At 40.7% G+C, this 25,042-nt stretch overlaps 1 protein-coding gene across 1 annotated transcript in view; it reads right to left on the bottom strand.

Moving 5' to 3' along the window:
* Window positions 1-18,618: 18,618 nt before the first annotated feature.
* CWC27 (CWC27 spliceosome associated cyclophilin) overlaps window positions 18,619-25,042 on the bottom strand; it is a 235,417-nt gene continuing 228,993 nt past the window's right edge. Inside the window, exon 14 of the mRNA XM_055144032.1 lies at window positions 18,619-19,049. Within this exon, the coding sequence (XP_055000007.1) occupies window positions 18,887-19,049 (163 nt within the window). The 3' untranslated portion in view covers window positions 18,619-18,886. The remainder of the gene's footprint in view (window positions 19,050-25,042) is intronic.

Genomic DNA, 25,042 nt, shown 5'->3' with positions numbered 1-25,042 from the left:
GCCTGGTGGGTGGTGGGTTGACTGAGGCTGTATGACAGCCACAGATTCCACGGGCGGTCAGGGGTGGGGCTTGGGGTGTCCAGGGCCCATGACCCCTCACTTATGCTGACGCTTTCAGAGAGAAGCCTGTTTTGTCTCTCTCTGAGCAGGAGTACATCACTGTCACTGTCACTGTCATCCTGTTGTTCATCAATTTGCTCAAGTGGGCGCCAATAATGTCTTCATACATCCCTGTCATGTACTACTGTAGCCTGATGGCAAATTGGGGGCTCTTTCAGGATCAGGAGAATGAGGACTGTTGTTACTGTTTTTGGCATATCGAGTATGCCACGGGTAGCTTGCCAGGCTCTGCCATGTGGGCGGGATACTCTTGGTAGATTGCTGGGCTCATCAAGAGGGACAGAGGATTTGGGGGCGGCCTCTAATCACCCTTACAGGTGTTCCCAGTCTACCAAATGTAACCTTTTGGTCGACTCACATGTTGTAACGATCTGCACACTGACAAACACGCACCTGCCTGCATCTCTCGGCAGCACCTGGGACATTTGCAGCCTCAGGTTGATCTCCTTGAGGTTGATGGAGTGTGCCCAGAGGTTGTTGAGCAGCTGGTAGAGCAGGACACTATTGCCTTGGGTCTGTGCCAGGTTGAACACCTGCACCGAGTCCCAGGACACCCAGTGGTTGGCTGACAGCACCCCTCAGTGGACGAGCCACTGCTGCCACAGCTCTATATCCTACCGCACAGCAACTCGGCCCAGCCGGGGCAGGCAGCGACGCTGCAGCCGCCACTGCGATTTCTCCATATCCCACCAATGCCATTATGTCTGAATCTTGCAAAACAGCTGGGATGTCCATCAGGAATCACACGTAGAGTTCCTGCAGGGATCACGCATAGAGGGGGGCAGGTGAGAGCCCTCCCCATCCCAAGGGACCCAGCCCTGGCAGCTGACCTTTACAACCCAACCACCACCACACTCCAGGCCGCTTTCCACACACTCGGGCAGAGCCTCACTCATGAGTGAAGTCCCACGGAACCCAGTTAATGCAGAACTTTGTGACCTTGGACTCTGGGCTCAATGCGACTGGGAGCAGAGATCCTCTGCCTGATTTCCCCAGTCTCCGGCAGCCCAGGGGTCACACCCAAAGCCACCTCCTACTGGTACCAGATAATCTCCTCATTGACCACCATACAGAATTCACGGCTGCTTCTCCCGGAGGGGAGCATAAACTGAGGCCCCCATAACTATACCACCGGACTCTGTGCCATGCTGTTTTCACTCTGGGTGCCGCAGAGGGGGCAGGTGAGAGCCTCCTATACCCAGCTCACCATCTCACCTTAGATAGCGCGTGGCTCCCGCAGGCCAGGCATGGAACTCTACGGTGATCCTTGCAGGAGTGACATCACTCCCAAGAAACCCAGAAAGTTCTTATTGGTCATGTCAGGACAAATCCCTGAAATGAACACCCTACAGGTGAGTGTAGGGTGGCCCAGAGAGGTCTCCACAGTCACCCCTCCACGTCCCGCAGATATACCGTAGGTCCCCTGCATGGTCTCCGGGAAGCCCAGGCGGTGCATGCACAGGAGCCTGCGGGCTGCTCCCGGGCACCCAGCCATCGCTCCCTATCGCCTGTTGGCTCCGCAGTGTCCCACAGTGTCCGCTCCCGGGGTACCCAGCTCCTCAACATGCCCATCACTGTAGTGGCTGGAAAACAGCTTGGCTGAGATCCAGTACCAGAATCAAAAAGGGTCCATTAGAACCTGGCCCTTACCTGGAAGACACTGGAGAGAAGGGCCAAGAAGCTTCTTGGATTTTTAAAGCAAACATTTTAATAACTTTCGGTTTTAATGAGATCTATATTTCAGTCTCTTGATTTAGTCCCTTGATTCATTTTATTTAATTTGTTTATTTTATTTATTAATTTTTTTATCATTTCACCCCTTCGTGAGCACAGTGCAATCTGTTGCTCTGGGGATTTGTCGGGAGGCTGTCAGCTGCTGGAGGTAAGTGCTCCCAGAGTCTCTGCAAGAACCACATCAGGAGAGACAGAAAGGCCACCCAGCTGTGGCACCCAGGGGGCTGCCAGTCCTGAGGAGGCCTTCTGCGAGTTGAGGAACCTTGCGTGTGGCCAATGTTTCTCTGAGAAATCCTCCCCCTGGAACCACCAGCAAGGAACTCTGGAGTGAACAGGTGGAGATTTTGGAGGGAGGCTAGAGGGTAGGAAAGGTTACCTGGCAGTGTCTCCCCAAATAGGTCCATTTTCTGAATGACTTTGCCAAGTCTCCAAGGAATATGGGTAAGGGTAAGACATTGGGTTTAAGCTAGTCAAGCAGGAGGAAAACTTGAGCCTGTTAAGAGAGAAGTTATGGACTGTGCTCAGAGAAATTGCCAGATAGAATGACCAGGAACACAGAGGCCCAGGGTCCTGCTGCAGGAGAGGGTGTAGGCTAGGACAGAGAATGGGGAGAGCTATGAAGTCGGAGGCAAATCTCGGGCCAGGTAAGCAGAGCTGGCACCCCACAAAGAGCCCTACAGATATGAATTGTCCCGCTGATCTGTTTTAATCACATTAAGGCTTGTCAGTCCTTACTCCTTTCTTCCTTTTTTATTCCCTCTTACAAAACAAAGGACTCGCTGGGGTTGCTTTATGAACTTCACCAGCACACTCAGGCCTGCATCGCGTTAGGGTGCCTTGGCAGGGAAAGGGGCCTTTTATCTGCTTTTGATCACGGTTGGAGTCTCAGGCCTTTAAATCTTTTGAACTCACATCCATTGTTCCACAGTCGCTGCTACTGATTCTACAACCCCCGTGCTCTCTTGATTATATTTCTTTGGCTCAAATATGGCCTTTTCTGTCTTTAGGGCCCAAGGGAGTAGGGAGGAGGGTTCCTAAGCTATAATCAGCAGCTTGAGTCCCTATGACCTCTTTGGAGCTTGTGGTAACTAGGAATCAACAACTCCAGTATAAGGAAAAATAGTAGCAGGTTTATATAGCTCAGGAAAAAGTGACCTAGTTCCAAGACAAAAAGTGACAGATGGTACCTGCTAAAATCAGAGCTTCTTAAGTTGGGGTTGTCATCAGAATTACCCAGGAAATGGGAAAATAGACATTTCCAGGGTGGGGAGCAGGACAAACATCTGAGTTTCTCAAAGCTCTTGGGTGATTTTTTTTTTTTTTTTTTTTTTGCTTTTTGGGTCACACCTGGCGATGCACAGGGGTTACTCCTGGCTCTGCACTCAGGAATCACCCCTGGCCGTGCTCAGGGGACCATATGGGATGCTGGGATTCGAACCCGGGTCGGCCACGTGCAAGGCAAACGCCCTACCCGCTGTGCTATCGCTCCAGCCCCTCTTGGGTGATTTTGACATCAGCCAAGGCAGGTATCCCTGAGTTATGCCTTGGATTAAAGCAATCAGGGCAGTCCTCAGCCTTGGCATCACAGAATATCTAGGGGTGGCACGGATAATTTGATCTTAGGGGGTTTTGGATATACATTGGGCTCAGTTCTCCAAATCTAGAATTCTCCAAACCTATTACTGGGTATGACCCAGAACCTTGTCATTGAGAACTGCAGCATCGACTCACCTGGCTAGATTAAAGTTGACAAGAGCCTGGAACTCAGTGTCAGAAAAGGGTTCTAAATTAGGTAAGCTTTGGCTGAACAAAGCAATAATAATATCAGTGATAAGTATTATTAAAACCATCATAGGGGCTGGAGCAATAGCACAATGGGTAGGGCGTTTGCCTTGCACGCAGCCAACCCGGGTTCGAATCCCAGCATCCCATATGGTCCCTCGAGCACCGCCAGGAGTAATTCCTGAGTGCATGAGCCAGGAGTGACCCCTGTGCATCACTGGCTGTGACCCAAAAACCAAAAAAAAAAACAAACAACCCATGATAATGTGGTTAGTGTTTTCTTTAGCACAGTATTAGACACTTTACTGGTGTAAGTCAATTTAATCTTTATGAGAATTATTTGAGATAAACTCTGTCCAGTTTACAGATGAGGACAGCAAAACTGAGAACGTTTAGGTGAATCATCTAAGGATTTCTAGTTAGTTGGTAGCAGAGACTGAACTTGAAGTGTTTGACTCCAGAGTGCAAGAAGCACATTGATGTCAAAATCCCCATGTCATAGGCCATTCAGTTCTAGACCTTGAACGGAATTGAAGACAAGTTGGAGTGGGGCTGAGAGAAAAAATAACTGTGAATGCTAAAAAACGCAAAGAGCATTTTTTGAAAACTCATTTGACCTATTAGAGTGGTGGCTTCAGTTTGGTGATTTGTAGTTTGAGGACTTAGTAGATTCATAACATTGTAATATTGGCTTGAGGAGAAGAAAGAGGCATATTAAACTAAGTCAGCAGACCTGGGGGATGATTAGGTTCTAAATCTTATTTTAATAAATAATTATTCATACTTTCCCAGAAATATTTCAAAGGAAACCAGTGCAATTTTGTTAGTATAGCCATTACTTTTTTTTTAGCAGTCTCCAAAGCACTCACCCATTTGGTTTACAAATGATATTGATGATGACTTGGAAATCAAGTCATCCTTGTACCAGGGACATGAGTGTCCAGTGAGGGAAGAGTGAAGAAAATGACAAAGTACTCTTTGGAGGTTGATGATAGAAATTTACATATGAAAATAATCACACCTTGGGGATCTTGTAGGGTCTGTAAGCACTACTTATTACTCACCAGTTGTAAGATGTCCCAGCATTAATCCATCTTGGCAGTGGGTAGGACATTACCAAACGACTCCACTGCCTGCTGGCTTCTTCCAAACTGTTGGCTGGAAAAGTAAACAAGTGAATGTTCACTCAGCAAGATGACATGGTGGCCTCTGTAAAATCTGTCTTAGAGAGGTCCTGCAGGTAAGTAAACCAGGATATGAAAATTTGGTTTTCTGTTGATCGCATTCCAACAATTTCTGAAACATCTAAGTGATACCTTGGATGTGGTTTCCCTTAAGGTTTAAGCAGACTTATGCCAGTCCAATGAAGTTATCTTCTAGCCTTACAGTACTTTGAGGTGGCTATGAGAGGTCAAACTTGGCCCCTGTCATGTTGACTTTGAGAAAGGGAAGAATGTTTGGCTCTTGTAGGTGCTTTAATATTTTTAGGTCAATGTTTACTTCAAATTCCAACTTGTTAAAATGATTAGAAAAATGGGTACTTGTAGGAAAATAAAGAAAAAAAGAAAAACAAAGGAAAAATGGCATTCAGATGCTAGATAACCTCTGTGTACCACAATTTTGAAATAACTGCTTCATGCACACGTGTGTGTGTGTGTATGTGTTTGAGTGTGTGTATTAGAGAGACAGAGAGAGAGACAGAGAGAGACACACAGAGGGAGAGGTACTATTCTAGCAGATTATTGAAACTTGTTAGTACAGAGGGAGAGCTTTATTTCAGTAATCAGAAGCTGGACAAGAACTATATCAGAATGTCATTCAGAATCATGGCCATCCCCTAGTCTAGAAGGTCACGAAGACTTCATTCTTAAATCTAGGACTACTGCCAGTCTATGGAGAGACTAATGACTCACATAGCTCATAGGGCTGGGAAAAATGTTGTTGTTGTTGTTTTTAAATTTTGCTGAGTGATCACTGACTTGTAGGCTTGGTAAAGAACCATCTGCTCTTGGGGCTGGAGTGATAGTACAGTGGGTAGGGTGTTTGCCTTGCATGTGGCCAACCCGGGTTGATTCCCAGCATCCCATATGGTCCCCTGAGCACCACCAGGAATAATTCCTTAGTGCAGAGCCAGGAGTAACCACTGTACATTGCTGGGTGTGACCCCCCCCAAAAAAAGAACCATTGGCTCTGGAATGTTGTAGAGGGCAGGAACCAGAGACAGAGGGCTCTAGATGTAGTAGCAAAAGCTCTCTGGTTAGAATCTGAATTTCCAGTACTTTTCCACAAATAAGCCATGGTCTCTGTAGGTGAGATAGAGCATTTTTTTTTAAATCAAGTAACAGGTTTTTATCACTAAATCTGTAGGTCCATGCTGCAAGTTTTACAGGAAGATGTGAATCTGATGGACTGTTTGCTGGGGAAAACCGTGATGTGGCACAGGCTAAGTGGCATGGAAAAGTCAACTCTAAATGCTTCGGCCCCTATATTGGTTTGATCTCTGGGAGATCTCACTGAATTTTTCATAAGCAGTTTAAGGACTGATCCCACAACAGGAGAAAAGGGAGAACTGTTAAAGCAAAAGCAGAAAGAGAATCTGGCTTGAGAGCAGGAGAAGAGAATTCTAAGAAGGTAGATTTGGGTTTGGTAGAAAGAATATCTTGAATGATCTTTGAGAGTCCAGTTCTATAGAGTTTTAAAAGGATTCTAAGAAATGTTTTGGCTGGCTAGCAAATAAAGGAGGTTGACAGCACAGGGGATAAAGGAAGTTGTCATGTCCAGCTGTGCCATTTACTGAGCATTCCACAAGGCACCATAATCTAAGAGGACGTGATTAACATCAAAGCACGTCCATTTGATTGTTGTGACAAAAACATTTCAAGTTTTTTATGAAGATGCTTTAAAAATGCCTTGTTTAAACAAAATAGCATACATACAATTTTCTGACAAAAGTGTGTTGGGGAATGGGTACCATTTTTTAATGGACATAGAGGTACTACATATATTAGCAAGAACACTGAGTGCGTGTGTAGTTACAGTACTCAAAAGCCATTCCAAGTTGTAGATGATAACAAAACAGTAGAATCAATGCAATACTCTAAAGAAGAACCTGGTTTTTCACCCTTATCCTTGTCAATATTATGGTTAAAATGGAAGCATTAAAGATTAGTATTTTTATGTGGGGGAATAAGAAAGAAAGGATTGGGAATGAATAGTTCTGTGTTATAACTTGTATCTTGAAAGCTAGTAATTTGAATGTTCTGAAAATAACTAAATTGGTTTATTTTTTCATTCCTATCTTGTCCTAATTCCCTCGCACTAGGGTGTGAAACCATTTCTAGTAGTTTCGAATATTTGAAAATGGCAAGAGACTACTTACTTAGGAAATGATACTGCTAAAGTCAAACCAACTTGATTCACATGAAATCCTGATGTGTTTCAAAAGCAAGTTGAAAGCACAATAAGAGTAAATTTGAGGTGGTGGAAAACATAAACTGGTGAAGGAATGGTTATTAGAATATTGTATAACTTAAATCCAATCATGAACAACTTTGTAATTGTGTATCTCACGGTGATCTAATAAAAAAAGAGTAAATTTGTTAACACCTTTATTGCAAACCACAACACCTAATCAGAAAGAGAGAACAAAAGGGAATACCCTGCCATAGTGGCAGTGTGGGGTGGGGGGAGACAGGACTGGGGAGCGGGGGGAGGGATGTTGGGTTTACTGGTGGTGGAGAATGGGCACTGGTGAAGGGAAGGGTTATCAAACTTTGCAAGGGAGAAACATGAGCACAAAAATGTATAAATCTGTAACTGTACCCTCACATTGACTCACTAATTAAAAATAAACTATTAAATTTTAAAAAAAGAGTAAATTTGAATTTCTATTATGACACCTTAAATAAGGAAGGGCAGCTAATAAAATTATTCAGTTTCTTGTCTATATATTTGGGAAAGTTTAAGAGAATGAGTTAAAAAAAATTCAGTCATCTTTCTTGTAGATATTATTGCTGCTCCCCTCCCCCCAAAATAGGAGGTGCCTGAGACTATATAAAAAACAAACACTCTAATCTTGATGGTGTGATAGGGACAGACATTTCTCTGATAATTTTTTGAATAACTAGTTTGCTATCAACTATCTTTGGGGTATTTCTTAGAAAATGATGGCTGTGGGAAGGTTATGTTTAAACACCTGGATAAATCACCCACTGTTCCTTTGAAACCAACTGTTTTTTAAAATTTTTTTCCCCTATTCGATAGGTAGGTGACTCACTTAGCCTTGGAGCACCAGAAGGCTCACGAAGATCATTAATTATATTTCTCAATCATGTAAACACTGTTCAGGAAGGACAGTGGTGGGAGGTCTGTGAATTGAGGACCTGTCTTAATTTTCTTTGGGGCTTCCCAGTTTGATTGCCAGAGTGTACTTCATGCAACATCTGTGAAAAATTCTGCATAACAAAGAACACAGTAAATTCACCTAAGCAACTTCTTCATAAGAATTAATGAAGAATATGATCCTTAGGTAAGAAAACAGTCAAATCAGTCTTACCATTTTACATTCATGTATCCAATACGTATTTTTTATTCTCTAATCTTTTTACTTCAGGACAACATCTAAATGTGATTCTCAGAAAGCAGTAGTCAGAATTAGAAGCACTTGATTAAAAATAAAACCACAGATTCTTGGAGTCCCATTGCAGGTCAGTGTACTTGTCTGCAGTCACGTCATGTCTTTCTGCTTGGGAAACATATATTTTTTTAACTGTTAAAATCAAGGTTTTCCTCAATATTTTTTAAAAATCAAGGGATAAAGATTTAAAATATTTAAAATAGTATTAGCACTGTCATTGCGCTGTCACTGTCATCCCGTTGTTCATCGATTTGCTTGAGCGGGCATCAGTAACATCTCCATTGTGAGACTTGTTACTGTTTTTGCATGTCAAATACGCCATGTGGTAGCTCGCCTGGCTCTGCCATACTCTCAGTAGCTTGCCAGGTTCTCCAAGAGGGACAGAGGAATCAAACCCAGGTCGGCCTCATGCAAGTCAAACACCCTACCTGCTGTGCTATGGCTCCAAAATAGTATTAACTTTATTCATTTTTAACTTAATTTGTTACAGTTAAGGTAATGGTGTTGATGTTTATGATCTTGGAATACACAATTACCTCACCTCACCACCACCAACAGGGTGCCCAAGTTGCCTCTCAACCCCCAGACTGCTTTTGTGTGTCTTATCCGCCCACTTCCCCAACCAATTCTGATGATCTCAGTTTGTACTCCAGTACCCAAAGTTTGTTATCAATTGATATTTATCTGTTCCCTTGTTTTGTTTGGGAAACTGATTTCAATATTTTCTTATCCCCACTATCAGGGTAATTTTGAAACACATGAAAACATTTATGGTCTCACATTAATACATTTATAACCTCACAGGTGTTGGTGGGGAGACCAAAAGGGAAGAAAGAATTTTGCCTTGGAAAATTAAGGTGCTTTCTCTGTTGAACAAGAAAGTTGTTTGAGAAAACTGGGGTGCATTTATAAAGGTCATGCAACTAATTGTGTGGGTTGATAAGCCTGGGGTGGAAAATATTTGGCACTGTGTATTTGCAAAACCATGAATTGCATGGATATTGAAAATATTTATCCATAAACAGGAGCACATTATCATACAACAATCATAGTTTAAATCCTAATAAATTGGAATTTGTAACTATAAAAATAAACTTGATCCTTATCAAATAATATGGTTGGAATTCAAAGAGTCCTGCAAAGTACCTACACCAGAAATTGAATATTTTTGTTAGATTTAAGAATTTAAATATATATAAATTTTTGGATTTGGCAATTGTTTTGCCTGTTGACAGATTTTATAATGTAGATTTATGAAGTAATACACGTACAATGTAATCATTTTAAATCTAATTTTATCTGACTTATTCATACTGATGTCCCATTGAATTTCTAGTCTATGCCACAGAAAATCAAATATCATTAAAATATTGTCTTAGATAGGACAGCCTGAATCTAGGGTTCTCGATCCTTTCTTGAAATTAGACTTGAAGGGAAGTCAATTGGTGTGGCTCTAAAATGATAGGGGAACCTCGTAGGAAAGCCATGTTTGTGGTCTCCAACTTCCCTCTGCCTGTGGCCTCTGGATGGGAGGTTGAGGGAGGGGTCTCCAGGGGATTCCCTGTTGGTTTACTACTGTGGGGAGGCTGACGGCAGCTGTTTTCCCAGGCCTCCCTCCACACTTCCAGCCTTGGGGTGATGTGTGGCTCCCCTCCCTATCTGGTCCATCATGACTTCCTGTTCTTTCACTGTAATGTCTTTCAGATCCGCTCCTTCCTGCTGTTTTCCCAAGCCTGTTTCTGGTCTGGGCTCTGATTACCTCACACACACCTGCACTCTCCAGCATCCTCTTTCCTGTCTACAACTTTTCCTCTCTCCATCTTCCCCACTTAATACAGTTGTTAGCATTCTCTTCTAGCATTGTTCTTCTCCTCCAGCAGCTCCCAATAGCATCAAATCCGGCTCAGGTTCTCTGCTCCAAAGCCGCCTCTCATTGCCCAGGCCATTATCTCCTTTACAGCTGGACGTCACTCTAGCCAAGCAAATGTCCTGACACCATGTCTATACAATGCTACAACATCTGGTTAATCCAGTCAACTCTGTCAAATCTTCAGTTAATCATCGGGATGTTTTGTCTACAAGACGCCAAACATCTGGATTGACTGAAGAAATTCACTGCATTGATGGAGGATGCTTTTTTAAAAAAAATTGCTTTGACCAGATGTTTTGGCACCATGTAGACATATTGCTGTCCCTGACATTTGTCTTAAGAGCTTGTGCAGACAACGTTTTTCCCCACCTGGAACATGATCTGTATCCTTGATGCCATGTTCTCCCTTCATTCCAAATTATGACCAAAATTTCCTCTGCCAGGAAGCAGTTCTGGATTAATCTGACTAAACTTAATCTCTTGCTTCAGTTCTAATATTCATTTAGTTGATATATGAATGTATTTATCTATATCTATATGTATATAATTTTATTCAACTGAAATCACATCATTATATTTCTATTTGGGGGTGTTGTCATCATTCTGCACTTCACTATATATTAAACTACCTAGGAAAATGTACAGTGTATCATAAAACAATCTGGCTTGTATAGTGGAATTAAGGATAGAAATTCAGGAAATCAGTCTGTGTTGAATCCTAGCTCCTCTATCACCTGGACAACTTAGTTAACTTTCCTAAGCTTCAAACTTTTTCTTCTCATTTGTAAAATGCAGAAAATGGAGTCTACTTTAGGGAGTTATTTGTAAGAGATAATACAGATAAAATGCTTGGGGTGTCTGGCATAAAGTAAATATCAATTAAATGTCAGTCCTGATCCATTCTTTCTTTTTACTCTGATAGCTGCACAAGGCGGCTATTGATCCCATATGCGTGAATATAAAACAGATAAAAAGAGGTTCTATGATTTTTCTGTTAAATCAGTTACAGGTATTAAGCTTTTAGTTCTACTTTCTCCACATTTCACGTTGACACTCAGTTCCTTCAAGTCCCAGAAATTAGAATACTGCTTTCTGAAAAGAGGAGCTACTCAAGGAAGCAATCTAGTTAGAAATGTGTTTTCTTCCAGACTGATGGTTCTCCCAGTCATTCCCAGACGTCTGTGGACCTATGCCCAAAGGGTCTTTTGTAGAAATAAGAAAAAAAGAACCATATAGTAATGTCTTCCAAAAGCTAAACTTATTTTACCATTAGAGTTGCCTTTGGTGGTAGTATCCTTCCTCATTTTATTATTATTATTTTTTTTTGAGTGGAGGCATACCCTCAGGACTCTAGGCTTATTCTTGCCTCTGCACTCATGGATCATTCATGGCAGAGCTTGTGGGGCCATGTGGGTTTCAGGGATCCAATCCAGGTTGGCCATGTGCAAGGCAAGCACCCTGCCTGCTGTTCTTTAGCTGCAGCTCTGGGCCCTTCCTTCATTTTTAGTGTGCAAATACCCTAAGTTTAAGAAATAATGGAACAGGGAGGAAAATGAGACAGGCAGTTAGAGACTGGGGGCGGGGGGAGGAGGTGGAGATTGGTGATTATCTAGAGCTTTCTAGGCCACTGTAAGGAGCTGGGTTTACTTGAAATGAAATGGGAAGCCATTGAAGAGGTTTGAGCAGAGAAATGCAACAATGTGACTAAGGTTTTAAAAAGTTCCTCTGGGCTGTTATGCTAATAATAATAGTTTATAGAAAAACAAGGGTGGAAGAAGGGAAACTAGTTATGGCATTATTTAATAATCCATATGAAAGCCAATGATACTCTTGGCCAGGATGGTAGCAATCGGAGAGGGTAAATAATGGTCAAATCCTCAATATACTCAAAAGGTAGAGCCAATAGAATATAATGACAGACTGCATGGAGAGTATGACATAAAGACAGGAATCTAAACTATCTGGCCTGAGCAATGGAAAGATGGCATCATAAGTAACAGAGATGAGGAACAGGAAGACAAAGGCCCACTGGAGGCAGAGCTCGGAAATGCAGGTGAGAGCCGAATTTTGGACCTGTCATGGTCAATGGGATATGAAATCCACATGAGGGACACTATGAAACTTCATTCTGCAAGGAAGCATGGACTAACAAAATATGTAGAACTTTTCTAAATTAAAAATAACTTTTGAATTCTTTTGTTGTTTGGGAGATTATACCCATTTTTAATCAGTTCATTCACTCACACCAACAATGTAGCATAGTGTAACTTTGAAACAAAAATATCATCACATTTGTCTTGCACTAAATTCCAAAAAATTGCAAATAACAGCTTATAAACATTACTTTCCAAAAGGAAAATTGCAAATTCTAAATTTACTCATAACTCTTGAGAACCACAGACTAGGTACCTTATACACTTATGTCCTTCACCTTAAATATAGTTTTTAAATCATTTTAGTATTATAACAATCCTAAACCATAACACTGTAGCACTGTTGTCTTGTTCATTGATTTGCTCGAGCGGGCACCAGCAATGTCTCCATTGTGAGACTTGTTAACTGTTTTTTGGCATATTGACTATGCCCTGGGTAGCTTGCCGGGCTCTGCCGTCTGGGTGGGCCATTGGTAGCTTGCCGGGCTCTCTGAGAGGGATGGAGGAATCAAACCTGGGTTGGCCACGTGCAAGGTAAACACCCTACCCACTGTGCTATAGATCCAGTCCATCCTAAACCATATTGAAGTTTAAAAAAAAAAAGTTTTTTGCTCTAAAAATATCCTAATTATTTTTTTAAAGTGTGAGAATTTGAGCAGCAATATTATATTTTCCATCATGGGAATGAGGAATTACTTTTTTTTCTATGTGGGGCGCATCCTGCGATGCACAGAGGTTACTCCTGGCTCTGAACTCAGGAATTACTCCTGGCAGTGCTCAGGGGAACATATGGGATACTTGGAATTGAACATGGGTTGACCGCACACAAGGCCCTACCTTCTGTCCCATCGCTTCAGCCCCCGAAAATTTCTTTTCTTACAGACCAAGAACATCATTTTTTTTAAAAAACAGTGCCAAGAAGCCTTCAGGTATCTTTGCTTATTAAGAAACTTGAGTTGATATCATGATCTAACCTTAAAGGTGTATTTTATAGCATACATGGAAGAGAAAGACCAGAACCCCATTGGTATTTCATCTAGAAGGTTAGTCTTCTCTTTTCTCCAGGTAGGATTCTCTACCCCTACCTCCATATACTACTTTTTAAAAGAAACATCAAATAATATACTTGTACATTTGTACATTGTCACTTTTAGGGGATAATTTAAAGAACTGGGATTTTATTTCCTTTCCTTTCCTTTTTTTTTTTTTTAACCAGTGAGATTTGGTTGCTTCTTGAATTGGACATTTGACTGACTGAGGCAAAAAAAAAAATAGATAAGCTGTTAAAAACAAGATTGCTGGTGCCATGGTAAAATTGAAAAATAAGTAGTAAGTTGAAGCAAACAAACAATACACAAGAGGGAAAAGTATATGTAAGCCAAATGGCTTTGCAAAACTCCATCCACAGAAAGTTTAAAGATCAAACTAGTCATAAAAACATAAGGTTGCTAGAACATAGACTGCAATCCAACCATGTGGAATAGCACATAAAATTGTGCATGACTGTGATCTTTGCAGGTTAAAAACATTGGTGAGTTTTCTCTTGAAACCTCTGCTCCCCCTTGGATGTGCATCTTGCTGGCTTGTCTGTGTCTCTCATTTTTTTCCCACTTTGGAGAAGCCCATGTTCTCTCTTGAACATGCATTTCTTCTCCCCTCAGGTCTAAGTAAATTTTTTTCAAGAAACACTATCTTGCGTCGCTTAAAAGCTTTTGCGAGTTCTCTTCTAGTTAGCTAGTGAAAGAGCATTTAAGATTTTAGCTAGCAGTGAAACAGAATGGGAGAAATAACCAATCTGCAAATGCTCCCTCCCTCCCTTCCCTTTCCCCCTCCCTCCCTCCCTCCCTCCTTCCTTCTTTCCTCCTTACCTCTCCCTTCTTCCCTTCCTTCCTCATTTTATGAAGCTTGAGATCTTTGACAAAAATACTAGTATATGGCTTGACCAAAGGATACTCTGGGGAATTAATGAGTATTATTTCTATAAGCCTGGGCTTTCTAATGCCCATCCAAGGAAGATTTGGTGTTTTATTATTTATCTTGAATTAAAATTACATCACACCATTATTTAAAAGGGTTCCCCCTAAACTATGGTTCCTGTTTTACTTCTCTTCATAAAGAGCTAAAAGAAGAAAGGTGATAAAGCATCCATGGGGCAGGGAACCTCCTGCTTTCTAGTAAGCAGAAGTGGTAGCACCTGATAAACTCTATATTCACTGGGACAGAGTCAATACCATATGGAAACAGACTCCCACCCTCACTTTTTTTTTTTTTGTGAATGACAGTGTTAAAGAATTAACCCTCTTAACTTCTCTACACCACGTACATACAAATTGCTTATACTGATACAACCCTCAATGGTAACTCACTTCACACCTCCATTTTCTTTCTTGTTATCACCAAGATTAAACAGCATGTTTGGGTAATATTCTGCATTTATCTAACCTTGTCCATACAGGCCACTCTGATACAACAGAACAGGTTTATGTACCTCACACGTCAGATCCTATCAAGAAACTTGGTAGTGACAGTTTGATAAGGACACCACAGTTTATTGACCTCGTTCTAAAAACAACAGCAGCAAACCACTCATCTCCTCACACTTTTTAAGGACCTTGTTCTATGGTGTCTCCATTTTTAGATGCATTATTGTGTGGCCCAAGCACAGAGAGCTGGGGATCTAGACATTTTTCATTTTCACATTACACAATTAGAGAAGATCTAAAAGAAAAGAGGGTTGACTTGTCAGAAAATTTAAAAATTGAGCTGCTCTTCTCTTTGCTGCCTCTAAAGAAAAGGCTTCTGTGTCAGATAATGAACAAAAATACTAACAGACTTAACCGTGCCAGGATAACACCCCCGGCACAGCATAGAAATAGAGACCCAAATAAATAAAATCATAATGATCTATAAAGGCAAATTTCCTGGTCTTTTCATTCTTTGTTTTTGAACTGATTTTTTTTGAAATTCATATAGCCCAAATAGTTCTGTGTGACACTTCCAAAGACTTTACTATAAGCAAATTTAATACATCTAATACATAATTCAGCTCTGTTCTTAAGCTCTTAAAACTGTTATTGCTATTAAGTTCAAAGTGAATTTTATTGCTATGGCAAATAATATTCTGATAAGATTCTAATCTCTGTGGAATTTCAGATCTTTCACTTCTTGTTATTAAAGTAGAATCAGGAGTATTCAACCAACTGGAAGTTTCAACTTAGTAATTTTGTTGTCTTTTAAAGCCTACACATATTATTCTTCTGGACTGTATCCTGGAGGTAAGTGAATCCCTCTGTTCTTGAGATAATATTACAATGATAAAGATGGGCACATTTGAGGAATAGTGGTAGAGAAAGACAGGGTACTAGAGACACAGACTGACCCGGTGGTAATACATTTTGTAATAAAAAACTGTGAGTATGGAAAAAAATTTTCATTTTGTGGGTTTCTGTTATATATCCAATATTATAACTTTGTAGGAAGGGGAAGAGAGGCCATACTTCCAACGCTGTTTCATTTTTTTTGTTGGCTTTCTGTCTGATCACTCTGCTCTTGAGGGGCTGACACTTCTCTCAGACACCTCTATCATATCCCTTACCTCCTTGAAATTTTCTCCTATTTCCTGAAGCAAAAAGGGTTTGGGTTGGTATTGAATGCCTTCATGTTTTCTCATCTCAGGGTTTAGATATGATCATAAGGAAAAAATGATGAAATATATCAAGCATGCCAAAATGTGTAGAGAATAGTAAGAACTGCAAACCCACCATTCACGTTATGAAATAAAACACTGTAAGCACAAATGAATTCATGTGTTTACATATATTTTCTCTCCTCAGAAGTAATCATTATTTTTGTATTTTATTCTTTTCACATTATTATCAAGATCTGCACTGCACTGCTCTGTCGTCCTGTTGTTCATCAACTTGCTCAAGCGGGTACCAGTAACGTCTCCATTGTGAGACTTGTTACTGTTTTTGGCACATCAAATACACCACGGGTAGCTTGCCAGGCTCTGCCGTGAGGGCACGATACTCTTGATAGCTTGCCGGGCACTATGCACTACTTGTTTTAAAAAATTTTTACCACTATATTTTAGGTTATGCCAACAATTTATTCTTTTGTGTCACATCTGGTGATTATTAGGACTTACTCCTGCCTCTGCACTTAGGAGCCACTTTTTGTGGTACTCACAGAACCATATGTGATGCCAGCGATGGAACCTGGGTTGGCGCATGCAAAACAAGTGACTTACCTGGTATACAACCTCTCCGGCCCCTACTCTGTCTTGTTGAATGATTCAATGCTCTTTAGTACGGATCTTGTTAATCAATCTGTGAAAAAATTTCTAGGGTACTGCCACAGAATTAACATTTTTTGAACATCTTGAACCTCACAAAATACTGCCAGTCTCTAAATACTGAATCACTAACAATGGAGATCTTTTGAACAAGTTCCTTGGGTCCAAAGTTTCAGATTCAGTAGCCTGAAATTAGGTTGATGGTAGTTGATAGTAGGACAAAGTCTGTATTTCCAATGTGTTCCCAGAAATTCTGCTTCCCCTGTAACGCAGTATCTGGGACTACATTTTGTGACCAGTGTTCCAGAGTCTAGCTTTTTAGACTGTGGTTCACTACTGCATATGGGCGGTGTAACTGAATTTGGGGGTCATAAAAATTTGCAACAATAAAGTTTCTGAATGTGCAACAATCAAAAATTAATTCAAAATCAAGTGCATAATGCAGTAGAGGTGTTTTTGACAGCATTTGCCCTTGCTTCTTGGATTCTTACACAGAAAGGGGTCGGGAGTGGAAAAACTTTAAGAAGCTGCTTCTTAAGCAGTGGCTTTCAACCTTTTTCCATCTGCAACCCTGAACGGATCCAAGAGCTGTCAGCTAAAAAATTACAGTGTTAAGTGGTGATAACTTTTTTACAGATTGGCAGGAAATTTCTGCAGACCTGCCCACGGACCAGTGATTGAAAACTATCACTCTAGAGAAAGTATTGGATTATACTTCAGAAGTGAGTAATGTACTGAAAAGTTGTAGCTGGTAAAGTTTTATTAGGAAACTGAATATTAGGCTGGGGATATAATTTTAACTTTCAGAATCTATAAAAAAACATATAGTAAACAATCAGTATGAGTGAATGTCATCGGAACTATCTTAATGAATTCTACTGCTGGAATAGAACATGGAAGGTACTTACTCCTGCCACTGGTATGCTGAGAAGGGCAGAGGGTGGCAGGTGGCATGGGGCAGGTCAGGTTGTGTACAATGTGCGTGGCAGGGGCTGCTGCCCATGTCCATCAAACCCAGAAGGTTTTTTTTTTTTTTTGCTTTTTGGGTCACACCCGGCAATGCACAGGGGTTACTCCTGGCTCTGCACTCAGGAATCACCCCTGGCGGTGCTCAGGGGACCATATGGGATGCTGGGAATCGAACCCGGGTCGGCCGCGTGCAAGGCAAACGCCCTACCCGCTGTGCTATCACTCCAGTCCAAACCCAGAAGTTGTTTAAGGGATGAGGTTATTCATTGTAACTTATATGGCTACTTTTAGACATTCATATGTAAAACAAAAACCAATCTTTGTACTATGTAACCGAAAAATATACTCCAAAGTTAGTACAACGGTAGGTAAGAGAATGACAAGAAGTTTTTCTCAAATATTCTGTGAGAATTCCCAACTATGTTACATCTACACAATGAAATACTATAAATGGATGGACATGGAGAGTATCATGCTGAGTGAAATGAGTCAGGAGAGGGACAGACAAAGAATGACTGCACTCATCTGTGGGATAAGAAACAAAAACAACCATAGTATGAGACTAATACCCAAGGGCAAGAGCCAGGAAGAATTGTCCACGGTTGGATGCTTGCCACAGTGCTGGTGGGGCAGGGCACTTGGAATAGATAAGGGACCATGATGACAAAGACAGTTGGAACTGCATGCTGAAAATAGGTAAAGGAACAACTACAATAATCTCTCAGTATCAGTATCTGTATTGAAAACCATAATGCCCCAAAGATTGGGGGGGGCAGAGAGAGAGAGACAGACAGAGATAAAGAGAGACAGAAGGAAAGTGCCTGCCAAAGAGACAGGCTAGAGGAGGGGTGGTAGGAGGGAAACTGAGGACATTGGTGGTGGGAAATGTACACTGGTGGAGGGATGGGAGTGGGAACACTGTATAACTGAAATCCAACCATGAACATCTCTGTAACTGTGTATCTCACTGTGATTCAGTTAAAAAAAAAATCCTGAAAATGAAGCCATCACATATTCAGGAATTAGCCAAATCACACCACAAAGAAGCTGACAGTCTATACATGGTTAACGTGTAAACTGGAAAGAAAGTTATTTTATTTCAGTTTAGCAATATAAAAGGTCAACAGGGGATAAAAGCATATATCAATAACCAAAAGTATCTGCTTATGTCTTTCCACAATTTACATAATAGTTTTTCAAAACCAGACAACAGGTTCAAAATACTTCTTTTCACACCCTTGAGTGATGTTATAGGGAACAATGGCTGTTATGGGGCCATTTAACACAGGAACATTACCAGCTAGATCTGGTTATCATTACTCTCATTTTTATTTTCTTTCCTTTTTCTCTCTCATCAGCTTTTTGCTTTCTTCCCTTCTTCTTTTGTTCACTGGATTCCGAGGATCATAGATTTCAAACGTGTCAGAGTCTTGCATGCTTGCATCTTTCACTTTTCTGCTTTTATCCTCAAACTGGAGCACATGTGACATCCTAAAGTGAGAGAGAGAAAGACTCAATGCTTTGGGCACAAGAACCAAAAGAAGAAATTCTACACCGCACTATCCTTGTCATGTAGAACCACCAAGGGGACAGACAGCAATGTTCATTGTTTCCTGGTGCACCACACAGAAAAAAACTTCTCAGAAAACAATTGGATTGAAAATTATGTCGAGCTTGTTCTGCTGGTTTGTGCTTCTTGCAATGAATCTCTACCTCAGTCTTCACTTGAGCTTCCTTCCTTTAGGGGAGGTTAGACGAGTTCTACTGAGAACGGTTCCTTGAACTACAGTAAGAGAACATTCTGCCAACATCCTCGACAGAGTATACTTACCCGCTTCTGACTATAAACCATTCCTAGTCTGATTTTTTGCCCTTAGTGATTAGATAGGTCAAGAGAGAGAATGTGTTAAGAAGATCTAAAACGATATTCATATGGTGTTATGACTTCCTTTTTTGGGGAAATGCTGTGTTTAAAGTAACCCCCCTCCCCCCCATTACAAAAGAAAAATGAGTCTGTGGCAGAGTGCCAAGGCCTAATTTCTTTCTTTTACCGTTGGTTATAACAAATCTAACTATCCTGCTTTCCTACTTTATCAAATGCTTACTGGTCTTAAGGTATCAGCATGTGCTTGAATCTTAAGTGGTCATAAGTTGGCTATCCTTAGTAGCAGGGAAATATGTAAGTGATTAGTTCTGCCCCCATTAGGAGGTGTCAGGAATAAAGAGGGAAGTCAGAAGACCATATTTCAGTGTAGCTGAATGAATTTGGAATGAGAGAAGTTCAGTTATTAGATATAAACAAACTAAGAAAAATTTTCCCACTAGTTACTTAAACAACTTTTAAAACAGGAGTACTTAGGGCTTTTCTTTTATCAAAGGAGATAGGGCTAAATTCCCTAAAGGATTAACACTCCACATATGCCAGCTGAGACTTTCAGATGAAAACCAAATATTACATTAATTTCTTTTCCCCTACATCAGCAGAGGTCCCCCACACACTTCCCTCCCCTTTTCTTCTGACAGTATAAATATTAAGTGAAGTTTACTCATTTGATAAACTTCTTTGGATATACTCAGATTTTAAAGAATCTTGAAAGGATTTGGGGAGAGGAATAAAATGTTACAGTATTAGTGATAGTACAATAAATATAAGCTACTATTGATTAGGGCTGTTGGTTGAGCCTTTTCAACTGAATAAGCCAAGTTACCTGTCAATTTATAAGTGTCAGAACCCAGAAAAGCTTATTGGAATATAATAATTATGATATTATTACACAGATAGCCTAGAATCTAATTTACTGAGATAAATCCCTCCCGCATTTTATACTTTATTATTGATAAGCTATTTGCATCATTTTATATCTGATTCCAATGGGCTTTTTATACTTTCACTGCTTTCCAAAATATCCTTATTCTGGGGCCAAAGAGCTAACAGAGTAAGAAGGGCATCTGGCTTGCATTCAGCAACCTGGGTTCAATTCCTGGCACCAAATATGGTCCCCCAAGCCATACCAGGAGTGATTCTTGCTCATAGAACAGGAATAAGCCCTGAGCACTACCAAGTGTGGCCCCTACCTCCCCCACACCCAAAATCCCCCCAAACACCCTTTTTTAGAGAATGTATCATAGACTCATTGCTTATTTAGATGGATTCCTGAGTGGTTTTCTTGTACTTTTCAATTTCCTATAGTTAGCATCTAAGAATAAAACAATCTCCAACTCCTAGAATAAGGTTAACTGTTATGCAGCCCATAAGAACAATTTGAAACACAATCAGATATAATCCATCAATAATGACTTCCCTAATCCTAAAACACCAGTGACAATTCACTTCAGTAACTGCACCTCTGAAAGCCAATTCATCAGTGACAGCCTCATGCATTTGAAAGTCAATCAGTGGAAGACACACTCCAGCGAACATGCTTCTGAAAATCAGCCAATCACTGAGTTTCGCCTGAATAATGGTGCTTCTCAGGATGCTATTAACCCCTAAACAATCCTTGACCCTAAACTATATAGGATTTGCAACCTGTTTTGCGCACTTAAGCACGCGTCAAGCCTTTTGCTTCAGCTACTGAGGGGTGGCCATTCTCTTGACAAATTCTATAAACTGTGCAATGTACCCCAGAAAAGCACACTCTTTTGAAAGTGTGTGGCACTTCCAATGTTTAGCAGAGTGGTTAGACTGCAAAGTTACTTTACTATACGTGATGGTTAAGCCCAGACCTTACTCAACATTTCAGATGTACTTAATATCATTCCAAATAAACTCTTGTGTTCATTCTTTAATCTAAACTAAGGAAATAGACCTTAAATTTTTCAGTTAAATATTCTTATGCTGTTATCAAAAATTAAAACCGTAATGTCTTATTTTATTAATACCCTACCATACACTTCTATTTAAAATAATGTCCTATTTTCTGGCTCCAAACAAAAATGGCTTATCTGTAATATCCATAGCTATCAGAAACTGTCCATGTTTAAAAAAAAATGCCTCTACCAGAAATTAAGAACATGAAACAATACCTTCCTCCTTTTTATGCCAAGAGAAAATTTTGCAACTATTGGATTTAGTTGGCTCTGATATAAGAACTGAAATCTAGACATGTGAAAAACAGCACAAAGTCCACAAAAAGAAACAGATTTTCCTACAAATTTGAAAAAACAGAAAGCCATAAATTAAAGTAGCTGCCTTTTTCAACTGTTTGTTTCATAGAGCACTGCACTAAACAAGTCCAACATTTTGATTAATAACAAACTTAAACCCAGAGGAAAGAAGGGGCTATCAGCTTACAAACTACTTCAGCCTTAATATCATAATACTTAGCATGGCTGGTTACTCAGCAATAATATTTAATCTTTAATAGAAATAAAAGCATAATCAAAATGCTTTACCCATTTATCTTTCAACATGCTTTGGTCACTTCATTTAAAAAAGCAAAACAAAACAGTTATTATGATTTTCAGCATAATAAACTCCTGACCTGTGTGCCTCCATAAATCACAGACTCAAGAACTGAAATCATGCCCAAATTTTATAGTCTCCTGTGAGAATACACATGCAGACGGTATAATACACACTTAATTCAAGTACACAGGGGCCTGGTAGATTACAATTGTGTATGTCCCAATAACTCAGAATTATCTGCTCTTGTGGCTGGTAATGAAACTGTCCCAACCAGAGCAGTGAATTTTTTGGAATTAGTTACACACTGATCATTTACATATGAAAACCTCTGAACTTGTTCATTTGAAGACAAATAAAAAAATTCAGTTGTGCCTAACAAGAAGTATTGCAGAAGCTCTGATTCTGAATTAAAAACTTTGATTTCTAATGTTACCAAAATATAAGGGTTTACCATTTTCACAGAGATTGTGTTTGACAAGCAAGTTTTTGTGTGTGCGGACTGTGTGGATATATCAACGAAAGCAAAAAAAATGGTTGTTTTCTTTGTTTTGTTTTGTTTTTAACGGCCTATATCTTGACTGACATCACTCATTTGATAACCAGGTTTTTCAGTATTCTGACATAGTAACTTTACAGATTGGGATAGGAAAGTAATTAATACTAGTGGGGAACACAAGAAACTCAGATTCAGACATATAGTAAGTTGCTACATTCCCAAAGAATTCCAAAATCAATTCATTTCTGACAAATGCTTTTGAATTATTTGTACTTACATAATGTAACAGTATCTTACATTATTTCCATTGGGAATTTTATAAATTTTTCTTTCCCACTTCCAAATTTCTCTAATAGATATTCATTACTCAACCCTTAGACTATTGTAGGTGTAAAAATCTTATCTATTACTATATGTAATAATCTTACATATTTTGTTCATTGCTGCCCTACTCTAAAATACTTCAGTCAGACCCTTAAAACCCTTTAACAACAGGAAGTTCCTGTCTTACCAATGTTATTTTGTTTCTTTCAGCAGCTCCCATCATTTTGTAATTATCTGTTTACTCCACTGTGAATAGCCTGTCAGTTATTGTGTTCACCATTCTCTACCCAGAGTCAAGCTGAGTGTGATTTGTACCAGCAATCAAAGCCTTGAGACCCCTTGTGCCTGTCTGGCTTGCTGATTGGTGGTAGTTGGTTTCTAACCTCACACTTTCGAGTGCAGGGACTGGTTTTAATTTTTATTGTTAACTTCTAAAGTGTCTAACCGCTTCTGCAGACAGTCATGCTCAGCACATCTACTGTGCTGAGGATGGCTCTTTTGTGCCCTGGTCTCTGTGACAGCTAGACAGCAGTAGTAGGGCTTGTGTTCTCTTCTGTTTCCTGTGGTACCTTATGTGGAACCAAACAGAATTCTTTTGGAGGGTGGGGAGTACTTCCCAGTGGTGCTCAGGACATAATCCTAGTTCTGTGCTCAGGGATCATTTCTGGTAGGGCTTGGGGGTCAGCCTAGTGCAAAGCAAGCAGCCTACTGCATTAGCTCTTAGTCCTTAGGTAGGATTTTAATTTTATTTAACAAGTTTTAAACTTTATTTTACAAACCAAGCTCCTGGAAGAGAGTGACACAGAGTCTCTTGCCCCCTCGCCTGGCTGTCTTCACCGAGGCCCCTTGGTGGGGGTGGATTGAGTTTCCCTCCCTGTCCCGAGCAGAGCCCTTGCAGCCGAAGACCTCCAGAACCCAGCCACAGCCATGCTCAAGGCCCCTCTCCACACATTCGGATGAGCCTCATGCATGAAGGAACTGGCAGAGGAACCCAGGTGTGTGGGACCTGGGGCTGAGATCTCCAAGCCTGCTCGGATCGGGACTGGGCCTCCTCCACCTAGATCCCCCATTTTCCAGGAGCTAGGCAGTCACACCCAGAAACTGCCCCCCATGCTGTGTAATCCCATCAATGGCCAACATCCAGAGACTATAAAACCAAGCTCCCAGGAGCTTGGGACATCTTATAGCCTAGTTCTCCCTCTTGGAGAACATGGCAAGCTACAGAGAGTTTCCTGCCCACATGGGAGAGCCTGGTAAACTCCCCATGGCGTATTCATATGCCAAAACCAGTAACAATGATGGGTCTCATTCCCTTGACCCTGAAAGAGCCTCCAATGAGGCACCATTGGGAAGGACGAGTAAAGAGAGACTTCTGAAGTCTCAGGGCCAGGACGAATGGAGATGTTACTGAGACCATCTGAGAAAATCAATGATCAATGGGATGCTGCTGCTGCTGCTAAGTTTACAAATTGGTTCATAATACAGTTTTTTCAAGGTTCCAATACCAATCCCACCACCAGTGTGACCTTTCTTCCACCAATGTCACCAGTTTCCCATCTACTCCCTCCCCTCCCCCCCAAGCTTGTTCCCTTAGCAGGCACAAAATGATTTACTTCCTGGGGTTGGGGAGATAGCCCAGCAGTCAGGGATAGCACACAGAAGGGGTTCTGGGATTCCTGAACACTGCTTGGGAGGAAATTACTGTCCAATAATTGCAAAGAAAGCATCATTTCTCCTAGCTTAACTCTAGAGCCCGGCATCAAACAGGCTGCAGGGATAATTAAATCATCTGGATAGTTAAAAAAGCAAGCAAGCAAGCAAACTCTCACTTCTCTAATAGCACAGATTTCATTGTATAGGATAGAACCTTAGCATCGATAATTTACATTTTTTTCTCTCAGTGGTTTTTAAATACAGCCAAAGTTAAGACAATAAGACGAAAGTTTAGGAACCTTTATACTTTCAGACTGATCTTGTATCAGTCTTTTGTTCTTGCTTCTTTGGAGATTAAGAACAGCTGGTTCTTAATGATGAACTACTGGCATATTTGAAGCATCAGCAGCCTCTAAGCCTATTATTTGAATTTAATAATTTCAAGTTTTTAACCCATGGGGTATGTGTGTGTGTGTGTGTGTGTGTGTGTGTGTGTGTGTGTGTGTATGCATGTGCACATGTGCATGTGTGCGTGTATGCACTTATGTATGTAGGAATGGTTTGGGCCACACCTGACTGTTCTTAGGACTTACTCCTGGCTCT

The sequence above is a fragment of the Sorex araneus genome, chromosome 1, assembly GCF_027595985.1.
Source record: "Sorex araneus isolate mSorAra2 chromosome 1, mSorAra2.pri, whole genome shotgun sequence".
Classification (NCBI taxonomy): domain Eukaryota; kingdom Metazoa; phylum Chordata; class Mammalia; order Eulipotyphla; family Soricidae; genus Sorex; species Sorex araneus.
This window is presented reverse-complemented; position numbering and strand designations above follow the sequence as displayed.